The sequence below is a fragment of the Eubalaena glacialis genome, chromosome 2 (assembly GCF_028564815.1).
Source record: "Eubalaena glacialis isolate mEubGla1 chromosome 2, mEubGla1.1.hap2.+ XY, whole genome shotgun sequence".
NCBI classification, from domain to species: Eukaryota; Metazoa; Chordata; class Mammalia; order Artiodactyla; family Balaenidae; genus Eubalaena; species Eubalaena glacialis.
Genome location: NC_083717.1, coordinates 946,953 through 970,354, shown reverse-complemented (window position 1 = coordinate 970,354; position 23,402 = coordinate 946,953). Strand labels below are relative to the sequence as shown.

The 23,402-nt window shown below is 38.9% G+C and overlaps 1 protein-coding gene across 5 annotated transcripts in view; it reads left to right on the top strand.

The window, feature by feature from the left end:
* The window catches only part of MPP7 (MAGUK p55 scaffold protein 7), a 252,180-nt gene that overhangs the window by 179,642 nt on the left and 49,136 nt on the right, over window positions 1-23,402 (top strand). For all 5 annotated transcript variants that reach the window (XM_061181523.1, XM_061181526.1, XM_061181525.1 and 2 more), the window contains one exon: window positions 21,848-22,018. In XM_061181523.1, coding sequence (XP_061037506.1) covers window positions 21,848-22,018 — 171 coding nt within the window. The remainder of the gene's footprint in view (window positions 1-21,847; window positions 22,019-23,402) is intronic.

Below are 23,402 nucleotides of genomic sequence, written 5' to 3'. Positions count from 1 at the left end.
GTTTGAAGGCCCATAGGTGTTTGAAAAGTAAAAATAGGCTGTTGTGCACACTTTCTCCTAAGTGTTTTCTTTGGCCGTCGTGCTGGATGTGAGGAGAGAAGTGAGCAGAGAACTTTTCTGATTGGTCCTGTTCACTCTGTAAGGTCGTGTAGCAAAATACCTCCTACCTTGACTTGTGGTTACAATTGGCTTCTGTTAAATTTCCAGTTCTTTTTCCTCCCTCAACTGAAGATGTGTCTCCCAGGTCAAACCTAACTCATAAAATGCTGTCTTCTTAGTAACTTAAGAATTATTTCAGATTACTTCTTAAGATACTTTTCATCAAGTAATATAGACAGAATGAAAAGAAAGGGTTCTGTCTGATTCATTTCATGTGTGTAATAAGTTGACAATTGTCAAGATATTGTTAAATTTACAGGATATGTAGACATTTTAAAGGCAAAATTTGTTGTTTCTAAAATGTTTACTTCTTTTCACTGTTTCCATCATGAAATATCCTCATTTCTAAACAGATTAGTTTAGAAACAGAACTGTTCCATGAAAATAAATATAATCCCCTTATTGAAGGTATTATTTTGAAAAAAATACTGATTTTTTTTCCTGGTTATTTTCCCCTTTGGGGTTAATAAGCTATGTGAAGACTTTGTGTTTTTACTGCTTAAGTGTATACATTATTTTTAGACCATAACTACAGTGTAGTTTTTCACAAATTCTATTTATTCATTGACTAATTACTTTGAAATATTTAAAATACGTTTTTTTTTTCCTTTGGCTTTTCTAAGATGAGGAAACAGTTGAGTGTGGTAGGTGGATTTTTTTTTGTCCCTTGGATGTAACATCTTCCTACTTTAATTGTATTTTCTACACATTTAATCATATCCTCTTTTTTTTTTTTTTTTGGTGCTTCTCAGAGGAAATTAAAGGTACATGTATAAAAGTTTCCCTGCGTAGTCTAGTAACTTTGTTTAGTACACATATGTAGAGGATTAAATTGACCATAGCAAGCAGTTTGTAAAAGATCATGGTACATCCCAACTTTCATCGTAACAGTACAGTATCAGCAGTCGTGGTTGTACTTTGTCTTTGAAAGAAATGTTTTTTTTTTGCTTCATATAGCAGAAATATACACAGTACTCTAATGTTGTACATTGTTTTTATCTGTCAATAGTCTCGAATAAAGATGAATGAAGAAAGCAATGTTATTCAGATACACTGACAGGCTTATTATTACATAAGGATGTGCGGAGAGTCTTCTCAACTATTTGATTTCTGCACAGTCTGTGCTGTTAGTTTTAAAAGTATATTTATATAAAGATAAGAAGCCTAAAATAAGTAGGACTCCATGACTTAAATTAAAATTTTAAGGTATGCATAACCCAGTATTCATTTAATTCCTGGAAATAATTAATAGCACATTGTTTATTTTAAAATGTTTTTATCTGTTCATCTTTTTAAAATAAAATAAAAATAGAAGTACTGTGCCTTTACTCCTTCCCCGCATGAACTCTCTTTTTATCAAAAGAAAGGCTGTATTTTCATTTTAACCTTACTGTCTACTCCAGTGAGCCAAAATAAGTGCTATATTTTACATATTATCAAAGAGCCTGATTCACAAAAATAAATTTACTTTGGGGATCAAGTGGTGTAATTTTCTTGACTGTGAAAGTATAAACGTATCAGGCAAGTCTGTTATAATTTTCGTGGAACTGCAGTAAAGGCACTTCCAAACAAGCTTGAAAAAAGAATTGCATGATGTTTCAAAATGTTACTGTAAACTTAAATATAAAACAAAATGTTTTATGTTTAAGAGTAGCATTGTGAGGGCTGTTCTATGCTGTGCTTTATGATTGTTTGAAGTGATTTATTTTTTTGCATCTGTGGCTGGGCTTCTAACTGTTCTGCTTTGTTTCTTGGCTTTTGTTCTGTCTGCTTTTACACTCCATCCAGAAGATGCTGAATATGGTGGTATCAGCAGTGGAACCTATCTAGGTGAGCAATTGGTCATGGAAGAGGATTTCTTTCTTTCTGTTGCTTTCTTTAAAGCCATTATACTGTTTTGTCTTAAATTAGCATGTTTTCATTAGCATGCTCTAGTATCAGCGGGGGGGTAGCATGAATCTTTATTTTAAACTGGCTCAATTGGTTGGACACAAAGGAAGTCAGTGTGTGCTTTGGTTTATTATTCAGGAAGCTTCCCAGATGCTCTATTTTTGTAAACCATCATATGTTTTTTGATAGAGAGTGAAAAAGCATCTATATATGCTAAGTACGTTTACTGAATTAGTTGTATTTGGACTTTACTAAATTATCTGGTTAGCTGTGAGTTATTCAAAGCTTCTAAATAACTTACGTCTTCCTAAATAACTTTTTGGTTCTGTTTTCTAATGATTTATTATTCCCATAACACTCCCAAAATAACCATTGACTGACCAGTTTCCAGTACAATTAAGCCTTATGATTAACTTGCTCGTCTGTTTTGGAACGAAAACTTTCCAGTTTGGAGATGCCAAGCGATGTTATAAACAAAATTCATGATATCCAGAGGTTGTTAAAGGCATCAGAATCATCTTCATCTTCATCTCCATACAGACCTTTCCCCGCTCTGCCGTGTGTTCGAACACTGACAAATTCTCCACTTGCAGTAGTGAGAGGTAGTGGTGTGGAAGCTCAGTTTGAGAGAGAAATCCTTCAACCTCCTTATTTTCAGATTAATATTATGTACATGATGATAGTATCTCTTGGTTATTGAAGAAATGTGCCAGATACTGTATTTGGTATTTAGTGCATCTTGTCTCTTATACGGTGAGATTGGAGTATTTTATCCACTTTACAAAAAGGAAACTGAGGCACAGAAAGCTTAAAGGATTTACCAGAGACAGTAGATGGTGCATCCTGGTTTCAAATCCACATCTATGTCGATATAATACCTACTGTATCTATATCTATGTATATCTATGTCGATATAATACCTACTGTATCTATATCTATGTATATCTATGTACATCTGTGTAGATATAATACCTACTGTATCTTTTACAGTATGCTGCCCTATAGCTTTTCATTCTACAAAACAAATGAAAAAAAACCAAAAACCAAAAAACCATGTAGAATATAGGGTATTCTAATTTTTAGGCTAGAAAAACTCTAATTTATGGAGAGAACTGGATGATCGGAGAGAGGTTACAATTTCAATAATTCTTCTCTCATTTCAGTACAATACAGTGTGCCAGATACTCTGTGTATCGATTGATCCCCGCCCTTACAATCTTGGAAACCTTGATGGCTTTTCAAACAGCAAGCATTTATTATTCTCCTGTTTCTGTGGCCAGCTGGGCGGTTCTGCTCTGTGTCAGCATGGCGAATTGCCGCAGTCTGGCTCTCTGGCTGGGGTCTGGTTGGTCGACAGGAGTGCTCAGCTGGGCGAACTCGTTTCTGTTCCACGTAGCTCTTCAGCCCCCAGTAAGCTGCCCATGTGGTGGTCTCAGGGTTCTGGAGAACAGCAGAGAAAACCACCTCCAGTATGTAAGTGCTGTGAAGACTCTGCTCACATCACATCCTCTGATGGCCCATTGGGCAGAACAGGTCTCGGGGCCAGGCCACGGTCGGCGTGGGAGGGCACTGGCCGGGAGTTGGCAGACAGGGAGAGGCCGTCCCTGCAAGCTTCTGCCTCTCTCCAAAACAGAAAGAGGGACACCTATTCTCCCCAGCTTTCAGGGCTTATCTTTGGTCTGTTAGATGGTAAGTATATATCCATCCAGGGAAGAACTGTGGCATAAGGCAGCATTATTTGATGAATGTCACGTAAAATGCTGTAATTCAGAAGGAGTGATTGATGACCCTCTCAGCCTGCGGCAGTGAGGACTCAGCCCCACAAGAGGTGACGTTAGAGCTGGCGCCGGGGTTTAGGTGGAATTACAGTTAGACCAGAGGATGAGGGTAGAGGCAAGAGCAGGGACAGAGGTGACTGTTGCAGAGCACAGGGCGTTTTTAAGTTTGGGTGACATGTAAACGATAGCACTGCACAATTAGCGTGGCGCTCGATAACGTGAGATCTTCAGTGACAGGCCAAGTACCTTTACACATTTTATTAATGTTTTGCCTGGTTTTTGCACTCATATTATTCTTTGTATAAAATTTTATCCAAAGAATGAAATCTGGGTTTTAATTTCTATCTCTCTTGTAGAATGTAGAGTTTTATAAAATTAATATTTAATCAGTAAATGTGAATTGAAGTACAAAAGCAAAGGTGGTCAGCATGATGGGCTTCAAAGGGAATGAGTTCTGATAAAATGCCACTGCATCTGGAAACTCGTAGTTACTGGCAACGTCTGAGCAATGACTTTACTGGGAGCCAAAGCCTTGCAAGTAAGAGTAGACAGGGAAGGAAGAGGTCAGCTGAGTTCAAGGTGGTTTGTGTAGTCGAGGGTTAGGAGTATTTAGTGGGAGAGGATAATCGGATCGCTTCTGTAGCAGAGATGAGGGACTGATGATAAAGGATTGAAATTCTGAGATAGGAAGTAGTTTGTTGGTCAAAGCCCCAAAGCAGATGAGATTGAGTATAATTAAGACCATGGGGTCTTAATCACTTAGATTAAGGAGTTTGGCGTTAGGGGGTGAAGTGACCCATGCAGATACCCCAGGTCCCAGGAAAAGACTTCTTTGGAAAACATATAGGGCTTCGTCCTTCCAAGACACCACTCTGCACCCCACAATTACGGATGAAACTAGGGCACCATCCAACTAAAATGGGAATATCATGAGTCATGTAATAATTTGTATCAACCTGGAGGGCTCACAGATAGTCTTCAGGCTGTGTTTGGGCAAAGGATATATTTTTGTTAGACCCACAAATATGAGAAGTTTCATGTAAAAGTTTCTGGCTCCTTTGACAAAAGATTTGACCAAACTAGGCCTTCATTTCGCAGTGTTAAGAATTAGCTGGGGCTGAGTTACAAGGGACCCCTTAAATGAACACGGCCCTGCCGCTCTGTGGCCTGGCCAGCATTGAGATAGGGGTCCCCCAACACTCCCCAGCAGTCGTGTTGATGCTTGTACTATAATAGTGAAGTATTTCTTTGTATCCCTGTCCTCAAATGTAGCGAAAAAAAGTAACCAAAGAGCAGTTAAGGGAAAATGGGACCACCTAGTTCTCCGGAGGAGTGAATGTTGTACAAAATGCATTGACAGAATGCAATTGAAGATTTTTCTGCCCGTCTAGCTTCTATTGGCTTTTGGATTTTGCAAACTCTGATTACAGAGCCTCGCTATTGACTCCATTCAACTCCTGGTCTTGGAAACGAGTTTTCCTTTCCATAGCTGACTGTGGCCAAGAGGAAAGCACGGTCGACGTGTTTTAGTAGATGTGCATCATGACATCTTTTCTTCCTGGTCTAAATGCTTGTTCTGATACATGTGCAGCAAGAGATCCGCAGATTCAAGGCACCTAGAGGTTCATTTAGCTACAGCTGAGGTCAGATATCTGAGAAGAGAGGCATACAGTAAGATGACTTTGTATTAAAAAAAGGATATGGGACTTCCCTGATGGCGCAGTGGTTAAGAATCCGCCTGCCAACGCAGGAGACACGGGTTCGAGCCCTGGTCCGGGAAGATCCCACAGGCCGCGGAGCAACTAAGCCCGTGCGCCACAACTACTGAGCCTGCGCTCTAGAGCCCGCGAGCCACAACTGCTGAGACCGCACGCCACAACTACTGAAGCCTGTGAGCCTAGAGCCCGTGCTCCTCAACAAGAGAAGCCTCTGCAGTGAGAAGACCACGCACTGCAACGAAGAGTAGCCCCTGCTTGCCGCAACTAGAGAAAGCACGTGTGCAGCAATGAAGACCTAATGCAGCCATAAATTAATTAATTAATTTTAAAAAAAGAAAGTTTATTTTTTAAAAAAGGATATGACATAATAGGATACAGAAATTAATAGTGTTTCTGGTAAGAGTTTTTTCTTTTAAGGAAGCCCTTCAACTAATGACCACAGATCGGAAATTGTTTCTTTTTAAGAATACACAAGTTTGATGGTAGTTCTCCAGTTATTTTTTGTAGTATTAAAGAGTTACTTTGTTACAAATAGACTGAGCAAATTGACTGTTCTGTGGAATTCTGTTTTTCCCCCCCCAAAGCCAAACCCTCAAAATGCTACAGATTTTTATGCATTTTTAAAAGCAATGTCATAAGCAGGATGCTAACATTTATGGCAAAGCTGTTTTTTGGTAAAAGTATTATTTGATAAACACCTTTAAATATAGTGACTTAATGCAGTACTGTGGCTTTTTATTAGCTTCTCTTCTTTTTTCCCCTTGAATAATCCTATCTCTACCTATTTTTTTCTATCAGGTTCTTTATCAGTCTCCTGTCAATGTGACGAGCCCTTTCTGTATCATGAATATTAACCCTCTCTCTGCCGTGTGCATTTTCTTCTGGTCTTTTGGTTGCATTTTACCTTTTTTTAAGGCCAAGTTTATCATCATGTAGACATTTTAATTTTTGCATAGTCAAATCTGTGAATTCTTTCCTTTGTCTTCTGAGTTTTCGTTTGTATTCCCCACACCAAAATTATTAAAAATAATTTTTAATTTATATTTTTATCAAAGTAATATGTACGTTAGGTTGAAGCATGTGAAATTGCTGTTTTTTGTAGGTCAAAAGGCATTGGAATGTCAGCAATTTCCTATGGCTCTATTTAATAAATTGTTTGAAGAGTCAAATAGCATCAGAAGTCTGGCAGCCACAAACAGGAGCCCCTTTCCCTCTTCGTCCTTGCTGCCGTGTCCTCCCTCAAGAGACGCCCACTTCAGCTCTGGTTAGCAGTTTCTTCTGGTATTTGCAGAATAAAACTTCCTTATAATGCTATTCCTAGCGTTTTTTCCTAATATTTATTGAGCGCCTGTTATGTTCCGGACTGTTCTGGGCACTAGCGTTTCAACAGAGATCCAAACAGACCCCCTTTCATAGCGCTTCTGTAAGGGGGTGGGGTGGAGACAGGTAGCTAAATAAATTATACGATACATCCGACGGTGAGAAGTGCCATGAGGAACAGTGAAGCAGGAATGGGCGCCGGGGCAGGGGAGGACACGCAGGTTTCACCAGGGTGGTCACGGAAGGGAGCTGGACTGTTCAGACAGGGCCCTGAAGCGTCTGTGGGGCAGGGAGGAGAGCGGTGTGGCCGGGGCGGAGTGAAGAAAGGAGAGAGCGACAGGAACCGAGGCTGGCGAGGTAGCAGGATGCTGGTGCGAGGGGTGCTGAGCCCACTTCTTCGGCCCTTAGTCTGTGTGAGATGGGAAATCACGGAGGGGTTGGAGCAGAGCAGTGACCTGCCCTGACGTGTACTTAAGGGTCACCCGGGCTGATCTGCCGAGAGCAAGGGCCGAAGTGGGCAGCTGTGTGTCATCCAGGCAAGAAGTGACTGCAGCCCAAGCCAAGATATCACAGGTGGAGGTGGGGAGAAGACAGGAGACTCTGGATGTCCCTTCAGATGGAACTGACAGGATCTTCAGACCAGTTGGAGAATCAGGGATGAGCTTAGTGACTACAGGGATGGAGTGACCATTTGCTGAGCTGGTCAAGACGGCGGAGGAGGGTATTGGGGTGGGGAGAGTTCCGGGAATTCCGTTGGGGATGGGTTGCGTTTAAGACGTCAGACAGAGATGTCGGATAGGTGATTGCAGGGGCGGCTCTTGCACGAGGCTCTTGATTTTGGAGTTGTCGATATTAGATCAAATTGAAAGCCATGAAGCCAGATGAGATCACCAAGGAGTGAGTGATGATACGGGCAAGAAGAGAACCCAAAGTGAGGTAAGGAGAAGAAAAACCGGGAGTGTGACCTTTTAGCAGCAAAGTAAAAATAACATTTCAGGGAGGAAGAAGCGATCACCTCTGACAAATGTTGCTGATAAGTCAAAGAAGAGGAGAAAAAGAGAACTGACCATTGACTTTGCAGTGTGGGAGTTATCAGCAGCCTTGGTGAGCAGTTTTGGTAGCTTGGTTGGCTCAAAAAGCATTTGACAAAATCCAACACCCTTTTGTGATAAAAACTGAACAAACTAAGAATAGAAGGGAATTTCCCCAACCTGATAAAGGGCATCTACTAACGGCATACTTAACGGTGAAAGGCTGACTGCTCTCCCCCTATGAGCAGAAACTAGAGAAGGATGTCCATTCTTGCCCCTTTACTTGACGTGGTACTGGAGGTTCTACAGCAGTTAGGCAAGGAAATGAAAGAAGAGGCCCCCAGACTGGAAAAGAAGTCGTGAAACTATCTCTGGGGGGCTTCCCTGGTGGCGCAGTGGTTGAGAATCTGCCTGCCAATGCAGGGGACACGGGTTCGAGCCCTGGTCTGGGAAGATCCCACATGCCACGGAGCAGCTAGGCCCGTGAGCCACAACTACTGAGCCTGCGCATTTGGAGCCTGTGCGCCGCAACAAGAGAGGCCGCGATAGAGGCCCGCACACCGCGATGAAGAGTGGCCCCCGCTTGCCGCAGCTAGAGGAAGCCCTCGCTCAGAAACAAAGACCCAACACAGCCAAATAAATAAATAAATAAATAAATAATAATTAAAGGTGCTAATAATTAAAAAAAAAAAACTATCTCTGTTTGAAGATTACTTCATTTTGTATATAGAAATCCCTTTTTCTGCACCGATTGGGATGATCATGTAGCTTTTTTCCTTCAATCTACTAATGTAGTATAAACGTTGATTGATTTTATACGTTGACCTTGCATTCCTAGGGTAGATCCCACTTGCTAATGGTGTATAATCCTTTTCAATATGTTGTCGAATTTGAGTTGCTAGTATTTTGAGGATTTTGCATGCATATTCATAAGGGATATTTGTCTGTAGATTTTTTTTTTCTTGTGGTATCTTTGATTTTGGTATCAGGATAATACTGGCCTCATACAGTGAGGTGTGACGTATTCCCTACTCTTATATTTTTTCAAAATATTTGTAAAGTATTGTGTTAATTATTCTCTAAACATTTGATTGAATTCACCAGTGAAGCCATCTGGTCCTGGGCTTTTCTTTGTGGGAAGTTTTTTGATTACTAATTCAATCTCTTTGCTTGTAAGAATCTGTTCAGATTTTCTCTTCTTTTTTCAGTTTCAGTAGTTTGTGTCTCTCTAATAATTTGTCCATTTCATCTAGATTATCTAATTTGTTCTTATAATATTCTTTATTTCTTCAAGGTCAGTAGTAATGTTCATTCCTAATTTTAATAATTTGGGTAGGTAACAGTTTGTCAGTTTTATTGATCCTTTCAAAGAACCAAATTTTGGTTTTATTGCTTTTCTCTATTTTAAGGGATGCTGAAATGTTGCAATTAATTTCTCCACTAACTAGGAAGTGTTAGTTTATTCTAAGATTTTAATATTTCCCTCCTAATCATTTGTATTAGTCGGGCAACAGGATGTGTGTACATACACACACACACATACACGCATACACACACACACACACGTACACACAGAGATTTTAAGGAATTGGATCATGTGATTGTGGAGGCTTGATAAATCAAAATCTGCAGGGTAGATGGCAGACTGGAGACCCAGGGAAGAGTTGCTGTTTGGGCCCAAAGGCAGTCTGCTGGTGTTACGGAGTCCAAGCTCGCTCTGGTCGCCGCACGACAGGCCAACAGATCGGAGACGAGGTGCTGAGGCAAGGAAGACGACTTCATTTGGAAAGCCGGCAGATGGAGAAGATGGCAGACTAGTGTCTCTGAAAAACCATCTTATCGGGGTCTGGTTGCCAGTTTCTTTTATAGAATCAGAGAGGGCAAGGTGGTGAGGGAGTGAAGTAAAAGGGCCATCAGTCTTTCAGAACATCTGAAATGACCAGCCTCCGGGAGAGGATGTGTTAATTTCTTTTTTCTTGTAGCCATTCACAGATGGGCAGGGTTCCCTGAGGCAGGCCATTGTGTATGATTATAACAACAAAAGCAACGAAAAGCAAAGGTTAAAGTAAAAGAAACAGATCCAATGTGGAGTCCAATTTAGCTCTTCCCTGTTACAGTTGGATAAATCCTTCTTGCTCAGGGAGAGGTCAGTCTCTGTTCTATTAAGGCCTTCAGCTGATTGGATAAGGCCCACCCACATAATGGAAAGTAATCTGCTTTATTCCAAGTCTCCTGATCTAAATGCTAGCCTTATCCAAGAAACACCTTTACGAGAAGCATCCAGAATAATGTTTGACCGTCTGGGCACTGTGGCCCAGCCAAGCTGACACATAAGATTAACCGTCACATTCTCCATTCTGTTATTCTACTTTACCTGTATCTGTGGTAATTAGTGCAATGAGGAAAAATTTACCCTTTGGAGATTTAATATGTCTTCCACATCAAATGTTTCCTGCACTAAAAGAAGTAATTTAAACCGTACAAGTCAACAATATGGAATGGATTTGTGACGTTTCAGTCGATGACTGCCTGTCCTACGAAACACCCATAGTATTCTGGTGACATCAGATCCCAGCCTGTGCCACTGCGCTCACAGACACGCGGTAGCGCACCTCATCTGACAGAACACCTACGTGCACAGGACACGCCTGCATCCACCCTGAGCACAGGGCGCCTTCTCCGGTTCTAGGACCACTCTGGAACATAGCCACGGGAGTTCCGAGAAATTCTGCCATCTCATGAGGTCTTTTCCAAGGACTATTTAAATAGCAGAATTTCTGAGACCCTTCGCCTTGCCCCTCATCTGCCTCTACACTGTATCTCCTGAGTCCACAGAAGGAGAAGTGAAGCAGAAGGGATTACCGTGCAGACAGAATACTCTTGGACCCCAAAATGGGAATGCCCAGGGTCCCTGTTGATCTAAATGAGGCCTATGCTCAGTGAATACATTTGATTATTTTCACTTTCTCTGATGTGCGTAAAATCAAGCACAAAACAGCATATATAAGTAGCCCTTTCCCTGATGACTGGTTACATTTTTTTTTAAAGTATTTCTTTTATTTTTAATTAAGAATTTCACTTATTTATTTATTTACTTATTTATTTTTGGCTGTGTTGGGTCTTCGTTTCTGTGCGAGGGCTTTCTCTAGTTGCGGCAAGTGGGGGTCACTCTTCATCGCGGTGCGCGGGCCTCTCACTATCGCGGCCTCTCTTGTTGCGGAGCACAGGCTCCAGACGCGCAGGCTCAGTAATTGTGGCTCACCGGCCCAGTTGCTCCGCGGCATGTGGGACCTTCCCAGACCAGGGCTCGAACCCGTGTCCCTTGCATTGGCAAGCAGATTCCCAACCACTGTGCCACCAGGGAAGCCCTGGTTACATTTTTGAAAAATACATTCCATGTCAAAATGATCAAAGTTGACTCTTTTGAAAAAGTAACATTGTAACACTCCAATAATTGAATGTCTGTTTATATAAGAATTATATCGTAAAACCATATTTAGTGAGCCATCACTGATATGAATGTACACTGGTTTGTAGTGTAACACGCTGCATTTCTTAAAGTCCAGCATATTTATCAATAAAAGAGGTTTGGCTGTTACTAGTGGAAGGAAGGAAAAAGCTCACTGACTAGGCAGTGTAAGTTGTGTATTGTTTGCATAGAATTAATAAAGTGGAGGTAAATTGATAGTATGCTGTAAATATGAATTGCAGAAAATTGTACCTTTTAAAGTATGTGTGTGTGTGTGTATATATATATATATACTTAAAGTATATACACATGTATATATACCCACACACATGAATTATGAGAAGTAATTCAGTTCCTGCCATAAGCTCTCAACAACTTCCTTTAGCTTTGGTGGATGGTGTGAAAGTTAGTGTTTTTGGTCTGTGTGTCTGTGCGCGTGCACATATGCTGGCTTCCAAAGGTTGATTGCTTCTCAGTGGTAGAAGCGCAAGCTTTAAAGATTCTCTCTCCTTTTTCCCTACTACAATACAAAACAGTCCATATGAAGAGTAATTGGTTTTTTCTTTAATTGGTAAGAATTGCAGAATGTTTTTGCTCTGTATAATTCATTATAGAAATTGTGTTATAAACAATTCACAAAGCACTCCTTATCATGCATCTGTCTTCAAACATAATTTCTTGCAAATGATCTCCTGAAGAATCATCAGTTTTTCTCCCCTTCTGCCCCTGCTGGAGCATGTCATGCATTTTTTTAAAACAAGATCAGTTTTGGGACTTCTGTAAGTTAAAACTGTTCTTTCTGTTTAACTAAAGTGTTTACCATAAAGTTCAATAAAAACGAAACCATCCATTTGCTGTTATTTCTTTTAAAAGCTATTATTTATCCATCTCTACTTCTGTGTTTCTTCCTAATCCTGTTTCTTATTTGTCCAGTGGTTAAACACTAGTGAGCCTCTAGTTACATTGCCTATTTTATAAATCTAGCAAAAACTCCCATTTGTTCCAATATTCAGTCATTTTATTAAGGAATGTTATGTAGGTAACTACAGCTATGTCAAAATATACTGCCTTAATATATTTTTTCCAAAAAAATAAAATTTATACAAAGAGAACGTTTAGAAGCATTCTTTCAAAAGTGGTACAGGTTATTTCTTGAACAAGAAAGAACTCTGCGTAATCTTGACATGTCTGGAATACTACTTGGAAATATTTTCTCGGACAGAAAGAAACCATTTCTGCTTGGAGAATTTTAGGTTGCATAGACTCAACTTAAAAAAAATACATTAAAATTTCAAATCCAATTTTACCCCTTTCAGAATTATATTTTTATATTAATTTTTATGTGTGCATACTGTATTTTCTCATAATTTTGAAAGAGTAAGTTAGAACTCATTTCTTTATTAGCTGGCTGGAAGAAGATTAAATTCTCATGTGGTTTTTCTTTTTTTTTTTTTAATGGTAATGCTGCTTTAAAAATACATTGTTGATGGTATCAGGAAAACTTTTTAAGACCTAGGTAATTTTTTTTTTCTTGGAAATTGCAAATTGATATTTTATATTAGCTTCCATGATTTCATTAGGTACTTTGAGTTTCTATTTTTATTTTTAGCTGGAGATGAGTTGAAAGATTCAAGGGTAATTATGGTATTTGAACATTTCTTTATACTGAAAGCAACTTTGTATCTGTGACATTCCAGAGGTGAATTTTCCTTGTTTGAAAGCCATTTCCCCCTTTATATACAAAATTAGCATATGTATGGCCAGTTAATATAATCCATGATAACATTCAGGTTTCTTTTTTTTTTCTTTTTCCCTGACACTGTTTTATAAGATGTAGAAGGTGACTAATCCAGCCACTCTAGAGCTCAGTTACTTTTATAGTTTACTGTTTGCGTTGCTTTTCAATTTAAACTTCCTCCGGAGATTTTTACTTGTTTGTTGTTTTGAGATGTTCTTAATTATCTTTCTTTGTCTTTGGGATAATTTTATGATGGGCATACTATGGGAACATCACTTCAACAGTAAGTTTGCCTTAGGATAACGTTACTACATAGTCTTTACATGTCTCTTATGATTTATATCATTATAACAAGATTGGCATTATATTCAAAATGTTTATTTTAATGGAAATTTCCAACATTTTGTTGTCAGGAGCCTATTGTTGTATAATAATTCGCAGCCGCTTAGTTTTTATTAATGTCTACATGAGTTTTTTTAAAGTCTTCTTTAAAAGTTCATTCATAGTAATATTTTTCTCTTCCTTTTTTTTTGATAAATTTATTTATTTTTGGCTGTGTTGGGTCTTCATTGCTGCACACGGGCTTTCTCTAGTTGTGGTGAGCAGGGGCTACTCTTCGTTGCGGTGCGCAGGCTTCTCATTGCAGTGGCTTCTCTTGTTGCGGAGCACGGGCTCTAGGCGCACGGGCTTCAGTAGTTGTGGTGCGTGGGCTCAGTAGTTGTGGCTCACAGGCTCTAGTGCGCAGGCTCAGTAGTTGTGGCGCACAGGCTTAGCTGCTCCGCGGCATGTGGGATCTTCCCGGACCAGGGCTTAAACCCTTGTCCCTAGCATTGGCAAGCGTGTTCTTAACCACTGCATCACCAGGGGAGTCCCTCTTCCTTGTTAAGGTACCTATTGAACTCATTAAATATTTGGTCAAATTAATCCATTGTTTTAAGAGAATAACTTTCATCCAACATTTTTGGCAGTTCTCCCAGTTTTTTTTTTTTTAAAAGCACGTTTTAGTATATTTAAGGTGAGAAAAAAATAATTAAAATGCTTATTTTTACCTTCTTTTAAGAAACTAAGCACTTTTCTTGATTGTGTTCAAATAAATGCATTTCTTCAAAAAATCGGGAAGTTTAGAGTGGGCCCTTCTATAGATCTCTAACTTTTGAGGTGCCTATGACCGATATCGCTCTGTTATAATTCAAGCAGCTTTCACTGAAACTCTTCTTTCCCAATCTACCAACATCTGTAACATTTAACATATTAAGAGCTTATATTCTTAAAAGCATTGGGGATGCATAATATCTGATGTTATTATATCAGATTGGTTACAGAAATGTAACCAAAGATGGAAACTGTGCCATTTGAAAAGTCCAAGCGGTCACACAGTAGGATTTATTTCCTTGTAGTTAACAGAAAGGCAGGTCGCACTCTCCTTCACACCTGTGATTTTTGAGGCTCTTGGTGTTGGTGGTGAGTTACCTTGGCTGTGCTGGCGGGGGTGGGGGGAGCCTTTTGTGTTAATGGAGATGACTGCCCATAAGATGATCGTGTATTTTTTTTTTATAAAATGTCATCATAAATGTCAAAATTTTATGAAAAAGTAAGATCATTAAAATGATAACTATTTAAATTATAAAAATTTACACTGAAGCTATTTATGGGAGCCAAAGAATATGGTAACAATTTGTGATTTAAAAAAAATTTCCTATCAATTTGATTAGTTTAGTTGTAAGTTTTCAAAACCCAGACTGCTTCTCTTTTACCATCTTCACTTCTTAGGTGAGACTGCTGGTTCTCTATTTATTTTCCTTGACCTTTGATCTTTAGTTTTTATACTGTATTCTCATTAAAAAAATTTTTCCATTGTTTTTACTTTCATTGCTTTTTAAGTATTTTAATTTATTGGCTATTTCTAACCTTTAAGAATATAAAACTTTGATCTATTACCATAATCATTTCAAAATACAGAAGACTGGAACCTGCCTCTGAGACACAGTCAAAACGTATTTTCTGTTATATGTTGGTATAACCACACAAATACAACTACCAATACCGGATTTCATTTGTTTGGTGTTTTTGTGTTTTTTCTTTTTTTTTAATTGTAAAATTACGTAATATTATGGAAACTTTAAAAAAATAGGACAAAATAGTTGCCTACAGCCCTCTTTCCGTAATACAATCATTGTCTGCTTTTATACTTTTTTGTGTATCCATACCAATTTGTATATTAGTAAAAGTAAAACTCATAGTGTAACTGTGACTGTTGTATATGTCCAGTTTTTTCCAATTATTAGTATATCAAATGCAATTCTAATGGTGCCGTATAGTTTTTTTTTTAATATTTTATTCTATATTGGGGCATAGTTGATTAACATTGTTGTGTTAGTTTCAGGTGTACAGCAAAGTGATTCAGTTATACGTATACATGTATCTATTCCTTTCAAGTTCTTTTCCCATTTAGATTATTACAGAATATTGAGCAGCGTTCCCTGTGCTATACAGTAGATTCTTGTTGGTTATGTATTTTAAATATAGCAGTGTCTTCAGCCACATTTCTTTGAAAAGGTGTTTCATAATTAATCATTCCCATACTTTGTATATTTTGGATGCTTCAAGTTTTTTTTTTTCTTACTATTAAAAATATCACTAACATTTGAAATTATAGGATGGTTAGGCATAATATTTATCTACAATTTGAAGCTAATTTTAATACCAAATGAGTCTTAATTCACATATGTAAGCATTAAATTTAATACCCTTTTGATGAATGGTGTTATATCAATAAATATAGTGAAGTAGCTTTGAAAATAACCAAATCACAACTGCCTGAGGTTAGTTTTTTTTTTTTACTTAAGAGAAATGTCAAAGTCAAATCAGATTAGAAGTACTTGCTAAAAAATCTTAGTTTCTACTCCTGAGCCTATGTTGTGAAAACCCTTAAATTACAAGTATTTGGAATAATTTCTCTTCCCCTAGTAGATCAGGAACTCTTTGGGGGCAGTGACACTGTTTTATATATTTTGTATTTTACACATCATCTTAAATACAGAGCAGTATCAAAAATATATTTAATTATATTTGAAAAATATCTTCTAACAGAAAAAGAGCTTATAATTTTTAATCCCTAAATTAAACTGCTGCTTCTCTTTGATAATTTTTTCATGTTAAGTTATTTCATAAAGTCACTGAAGGCTCACCAGTTTTTCTCTCATACATCTATGTGTGTGGAATAACATTTCAAACTTTCTTCTTGACTTTCTTTCATCTTTTAATATTTGAACCAAGGCTTTGGCAATTGTTTCTTTTTCTGACACTAAAAGACGAGTTACTTAAACCTGTAGATTGTTATGCCTGCCTCATACGTTGCTGTGAGAGTTAAATGAACTAACGCATGTAAGTGCTTCAGATGGTGTCTGTCATCCAGTAAGTTCTCAGCAAATACCCACTAGCACCACTACTTCTTCTGTTGTTTTGGTATTGATGTTATTAATAAGGGAATGATCTAAACTCAGACCAAGAATCACCTTTTTCTGGTCATGACATCATAATTATCTGGTGCTTCAGTACAAAGTATGTATTCATATAAAGTAGGAAAAGGATTGTTCAGTAAGTATTTCTGGGACCACTGGTTAATTATTTAGAAAACTATAAAGTTACAGCCTCACCTCACAAGCTTGATCTCATAATCACAGCTGAGTAATTCCAGATGGATTTAAAAAATTAAGTGTAAAGCCATGTGACCTATTTTTTTTTAATTTAAGAAAATTTGGGTATTTATCAGACTAAAGGGTAGGAAAGTCATGAAAACAGTGGAAGAAATTACAAACGAAAGAAGTTCACAGATTCAAATACATAAACCTTTAAAATTTCTTTGGAAAGGAAAACTGAAAATCTTAAAAAGTCTTTGCAACAAATAGGGCCAAGGGCTGTGACCTTAAAAGATACATGTATGTGTATGTATATTTATGAAGACCCCAATCAAAAAGTGATCAACATGTATTAACCAACAATTTACAGAAGAAATAGATGCAAATGAGTAATAAACGTGAAGGAGAGTTCAACTTTACTAACAGTTAAAATGAAATGATACACAGTTTTTCACTTGTCAAATCACTAAAGATTCTTAAATGGTTAGAAGTCCTTTAATGAAAGAATGGTAATAGGGGCAGTTGTACTTGCTGCCAGTGGAAATGTACACTGTTATTACCAATCTGAGGAACATTTGGACAAGATCTGTCAAGCTTCTTGCAATTTGCCCTAATGAAGTCATCAGTGACATAGAGTAACAGGAATGTACAGGGATGTTTATTGCTGTCTTGTTGAAATAAGGAGCAAATAACAAGCAACTTATATGTCATCTTTTAGAATAAAAAGTAAATTTACTTTCAAACAGAGCCATACAACCAAATAAGTTAACAAGTCACCGTAAATTATTCCTGCTGGAAAATATTAGATAAGACGTGCCTCCGTGTGATGAAACGCTGACCTGCAGCTGCAGTTTCACTGTGAAGCCACTTTCCTATTGTAATAAAGTAAACATGCTGTTCCTTAAAAAACACAAATCTTTAGCAGCTGTGGGTAAGAGCCCTGGAAAAAGCCTGTCCGTAAAAATGTTGAGCCAATTATAAATTACAAAAATGTGAGATATAAGGAAAAATACATTTTGTACAAAACTGTTCCCTTACTCCAAATTCCTTGTTACCGCTCCTTTCCTGCTTCTTCATTTTAAAAGCCAGCTTTTGCTAAGACTTGTGCACAGACAACGAACTAGAATTAAGTACGTTCTAGGTTATTTATTCACATTTATTGGAAAGAACCTTCTGCTGGCTTTCAGTTTAAGTACACATTCTTGGTCATCCTTTTAATAAGAGAACCACCTAAGACCTGAAGGCCAGAGATTATTAACCCCTTTTCCTGACATAAAGGTCACTCTCCTTTAGGCTTAGACTTAACCAAGGTGTGCTGACGCGTCACTCACTGTGTCAGTGAAGTTTGAAAGTTGCAGTCTCTGTACTGCCTTGAACGGCAGGCCCAATGTGCCATTACCTCTGGCCACCTGGTCTGGTTTTGTTTTTATCTGGGAGGCAAGTAAGTATTCTGGATTTCATACCTTTTGTCATGTCCTCTGTTGTTCTGGGTTGGGGATTTTTCTTTTCTTGTTTTCTGACTATTTTTGTGTATGCACATATATGTATGTACATGTGTATATGCGTGTGTGCATATGTATGCGTATGTGTGGTGTAAATATGGACCATATATAGGTGTGTGTGTTGAGGAAGTGAGGGATCATGGGTAAGGAGGACAGAAGGGAGGGATGCTCTAGATTTAAATATAGGAACAGAAGTAGCACAGCCCTAGAAGGAGTATCTATAAAGAATGAAAGGATAGTTAATGTACACTTAAGTCTTTGTTTTATGCCTTACTACTTTAATAAGGTACTTTTAATATTTAACATATTTAAATCTGGCTTTACTATTTTGTGTCTTTTGTAGCATTACCCAATTAAAAACATATAAGCTCCTTAATTTGTTTTTCCCGTTCTTGCTAGACGTGTGCTGTGGGAACACAGGGGACACAGCATGTTCCTGCCTTCGAGGACTTTAAGTTTAGGTGGGACGTAGTCAGGTACTTATCTCTCTCTAGTCTGTAAGGCATTTGCCATATGCTAGGCACTGAGCAAATGCTTCACATGGATAGTTTAACCTTAATAACCCTGTGAGGGGTTGACAGTATTATCCTTATGTTAAAGCTGAGAAATGAGCCTTTGAGAAGTTTTTAAACAGTTGGCAAGTCACCCAGTTAGTAAGTAAGCCAGTGACCCAGGCCTGTCCCCCTCCAGTCTGAGCCTTTAACACTCAGGGAATGGAGCTGATTGGATCCGTATGGACCTGGCTGACTTTTCCGTTTGTTTTGTAAATGAGGCACGGGGCCAAGGCGCTCAAGCCTCAGAACCTGTGGGAATTCCACTTGCCTGGTCATGGCCACCTGGAAAACATGTGAGCGAGGTCAGGGCCGTGTCGTGGTGCGTGGGCGCATGTGGGGACATCCCTGATGCGCTGGCCGGGGCGCAGGGGCTGAGCAGCTCCGATCCTCCCCAAGGCTGCTTCCAGCTCTGAGCCTTCATGGATGCAGTGCTTTGTCCTTTTGTCTGCCTCTTACATTTCTCTTGTGAAAATACCAAATGCGTCCTGCTTTCTTTGTTGAAATTTATGTTAAGAAAATGAAACAGGAATTATAGTAGAGTTTTGGGGGCTGCCTTTTTAAAATTCTGTTTAGAAAATTTACTTTTTACTTTGATCCAGCACCTATTCTGTACCAAGCGCTGTACAACTCGCATCACCAAGCCATCCTGTAGACCAGGGTCCTCATCCTTGATGTCCATCGAGATCTCACATTAGAAATCTGGTTCCCTTCTCTCTTTCTCCCACTATCTCATTATTGTTTATGACGGAAGTGAAAACTTCAGTTAATCATAAAGACTCCATTAGGTAAACACTTTCACTGAAATTCAGGATTTAGCTGGGATTCGTGGATCAGGAATTTTTCCGGTTTTCACTTTTGGGTTCATTGTGGATGAGGCATTTATGTCTTAGATCCATTTCTGTGCCAAACGTTTGTAGTGACTTGAGGAAAACCCTCCCTCCATACAAGGAATAATTGTGAAGGAATTTTTAGTTTTACCTGCTAGTCCTACAAGGTCTGTGGGAACTTGAAATTAGAACCCTGAAAGGCCAGAATAGCAAAGTTAGAGCAGCTAACATGTAATTTCTGTGCCAAACTGGAAACCACCTTATCCTGGATCCCAGTCCGGGCCAGTGGTCGCAGGCAACGGTGGTGAGGAGGGGCTGGGATGGTGTTACTAATTTCTGCAAATTAGGAAGATGTGATTATCTGAGGACCACTTAAGCATCGGGGCGGTTGTAGAATCTCAGCAACTGCTGGTGTGGTGCTGGAGGGCTCAGATCTGAGGGTCCTTTTCCCAGGTTCTCATGAGTATGTCCCAACACCCTAGGAGACCAAAGAAACAAAACGTAATTACAATCTATCCTCTGACCCTTGCCGTACAAGTTTGACTTGTCTCTGCAGGTGAGATCCTAAAATTCACACATCTTTTCTTCATCATAGGACCAGGATGGCACAGTTCCCCTTTCCGGTCCCTCATATCGCATCTTTCTTTGTAAGATGATAGTGTGTTTCATCATTTATTCTGTTTGCTTTTTCCTTTTGTCTTTGATAAGAGAGCTTTAGAGCAGTTGTCTTCCTTGTTTCACATTCTTTGTAAATCTTTTCCCTCAAATAATTCGAGTATCTTCTCAAGATCAGAGTGATTCTTGGTGGGTCCCAGGAACATACTATCAGATGAACTTTTATCACTCCATTCTTAATATCTTGATTGATTTTTGTTAAACTGTGAGTCCATAAGGTGAGTGATGTAACTCCATAGTCATTGATAATTGTTTTTTCATATCGCCTTTATTTTGAATATTATTAATTTTTAAATCCAATAGTAATATTTATTTTTCATGTACCCTAAAATTCACACAGATCAGTTATTACATTATTATGTTTTATTATAAAATACCTTTATTAAAGTTTTTTTCTGTTTATCAAATTTGATCAGTATTCTTTTTAAAGAGAATCTATTTTTATACGTTTTATAATATACTTGGGTTTTGTTTTGTACTACGGAGCTGATATAGAATATATATCATATTTTAATAAGCAGGCTGTTTTCCCTCCCTTTGAAGTCTGGATTTTGAGGGTGTTGGTTAGGCCAAGAATTCTTGAATGGTGTGTATGGTAAATATCACTATTCTAGAAAAGGCATAAAACGAGAATGATATAACAACATGAAGAAAAAGCAGAATGAAATGGGAGTTGACTGAGAAAAGGAACTTTTGCAGCTGCTTTTCTGAGCCAACATTTCAAATGACAGTGGTGAGCTGGAGGGGGACTGTTTAAGCAGACAGGAAATTTATTTAAATACTCGAAAAGCTGTTTTAATAAAAGATGACATGACCTATTCATAAGAGTACACAGTTGTGGCTCTGAAACTTATTTCCAAATTTCAGTAGGCTTCAAATTATAAAAGCACAGAATTTCCGTAGGAGAAAAAGAACTTGGGGCTTGGTCATTTACCCACCCCCTGGGGTCTCATGGCAGTTAAGTAACTTGCTCTTAGTGACAGGCAGGTTCTATCTGCCTGATCGGTGCAGAGGCCTGTTTGACACTGCTCTCCCTAACTTTAGTTTTCTTTCTATTTAACAATAGATGCTGTCTGTGGCACAGGTGGGTTGTCAGACTGTGCTTAGAATGTAGCATAAAAGGTTCTAGTATTTCTGAATGGGAAAATTCAGCATTTATATTTAAAGCGTTTTTAGTGCTTTTAACTTTTTCTTATCAAATGTGTTCATCAATCAGTCTGTGAAAAACTTTCTTTATGATGTCTGACCTCCTTATTTTGTTTTATAACGTAGTTATCTTGGTTCCTGATTTCTGAAAAGAACTCTTTATGATTTGGAACCAAATAAAATGTATGATATTATAACTATATCATTAAATGTTAGATGATTCTCTTATCAGTTGTTTTAATGAAATAGTGGAGCATCTATTTACCTTTATTACTAAGTGCACTTGTAATGATATTATGGTGAATAAAATCCAGCCCAACTTGGAGGGTGTTTTCTTTCTGTATTGTGGTGGAGTCTCCTTTTTCAGTTCTAGTTGCTAAAAATAGTTTTTTGAATTTGCAGCTGGTTTTAGAAGAAGTTTCCGTCTTAGTAGAAAAGATAAGAAAACAAATAAATCCATGTATGAATGCAAGAAGAGTGACCAGTACGACACAGCCGATGTGCCCACTTATGAGGAGGTGACACCCTATCGACGGCAGATGAATGAGAACTACAGGCTCGTTGTCTTGGTTGGTAAGTGATTGTTTTGTGTGTGATGCTGAGGAAATAAGTGGGACTGTGGGAATTTAACTTCAAAGAGAACAATGCTGGAAATTTTCAAGCTAAAAAAATCTCGTCTTAACACCTTTTGTTCGGCCTCTAAAATGATGTCTTTAGTCTTTTTGTACTTATGACATCGAGGAGACTTTCAAGACCTCTGGGCCACGGCGTTGGCATTTTACTGGACCCTCCGTGGGAGGGGGGAGAGCAAACGCTGTCACAATGTATTCAGCATATCAGGGCAAGTAAGTGATAGAAATGAAAAAGTTTAATGTAATCGCATTTCTTTTGATTCATTTTGAGGCGGTAGCCATGGTATAAGCTTCCTATGGGTTTAGATCTTTGGTGAAGTTCTAGGGTGTTTAAAGCTAGAGAGTTAGCGAAACTGCAAAAAGTAAATATTTGCGGGGATTTCCATAAATATTGGTCTGATTTGCATTAACATCCTAGCAGACGTCTCGTCCAGCCTTTAAGATAGGAGCAGACACAACCTCCGTGTCCCCACCCCACCCTTGTTTGTGTTTCTTTAAGAATGTGGTGACAGGTGTATAGGCTCCAAGGATCAAAGCCAGTGATTTGGGGGGAAAATTTGGAGCCTAGAGTCTATCTCTTGTTAATTGTGCCTTTATAAATTGAAGATGACAGTTACGGGGATGAGAATAGATGGAAAAGCTAAAGAATCCCCCTTTTTATTAAGATGGGGTCCTTTGAAGGTAACAGCGTGTTCGTAACAGACGGGAGGTGACCAGTAGGAAATTATGCAGTTTCTCACATCCAGTGGCTCTGGAGGGGATCATGGCATCGTCAGATATTCCCACTGTTTGTACTATTTAGAAATACGTATTCACACACTCCAAGGTGTCCTTTATTGACCTGCCCTCTTCTTCTAGTCTGTGTATACTGGGCCCTCACCCCCTCTCCAGCCCCACCTGGAAGAAGATTCTCTGTAGGTCTTTATGTTGACTGGAGAGCTTACAGCCCCAGTGTCCCTCCTTGTGGAGCGGGGCGAGCGAGAGCCAGAGCCTTCCCCGGTTCCAGATCCCATTGCCTCGTCCTCGGGCTCCTTGGACCTGCTCCTCTCCCCGCCGCACCCCTCCCCCGAACCGCCCCTCAGCAGCACCGGTCCCTGCAGAGTCTCTCCCATCCCTGTGCATACCTGCTCTTCTCCCAAGTCTGCCCCTCACCCGAGGCGAGGTATACTTTGCGATAAAAGGGCAGAGAGAGTGTGATTTCCTCTGTCCCCTTAAATCTAGGTGACCCTCGCTAGTCCAGGAGTTATTATTACAACTATGTAACTTCTGGTTTTCTCTACGGGATCTAATTGAAAGAAAAAAGTAGGATAAACCTTGCCTGTTTT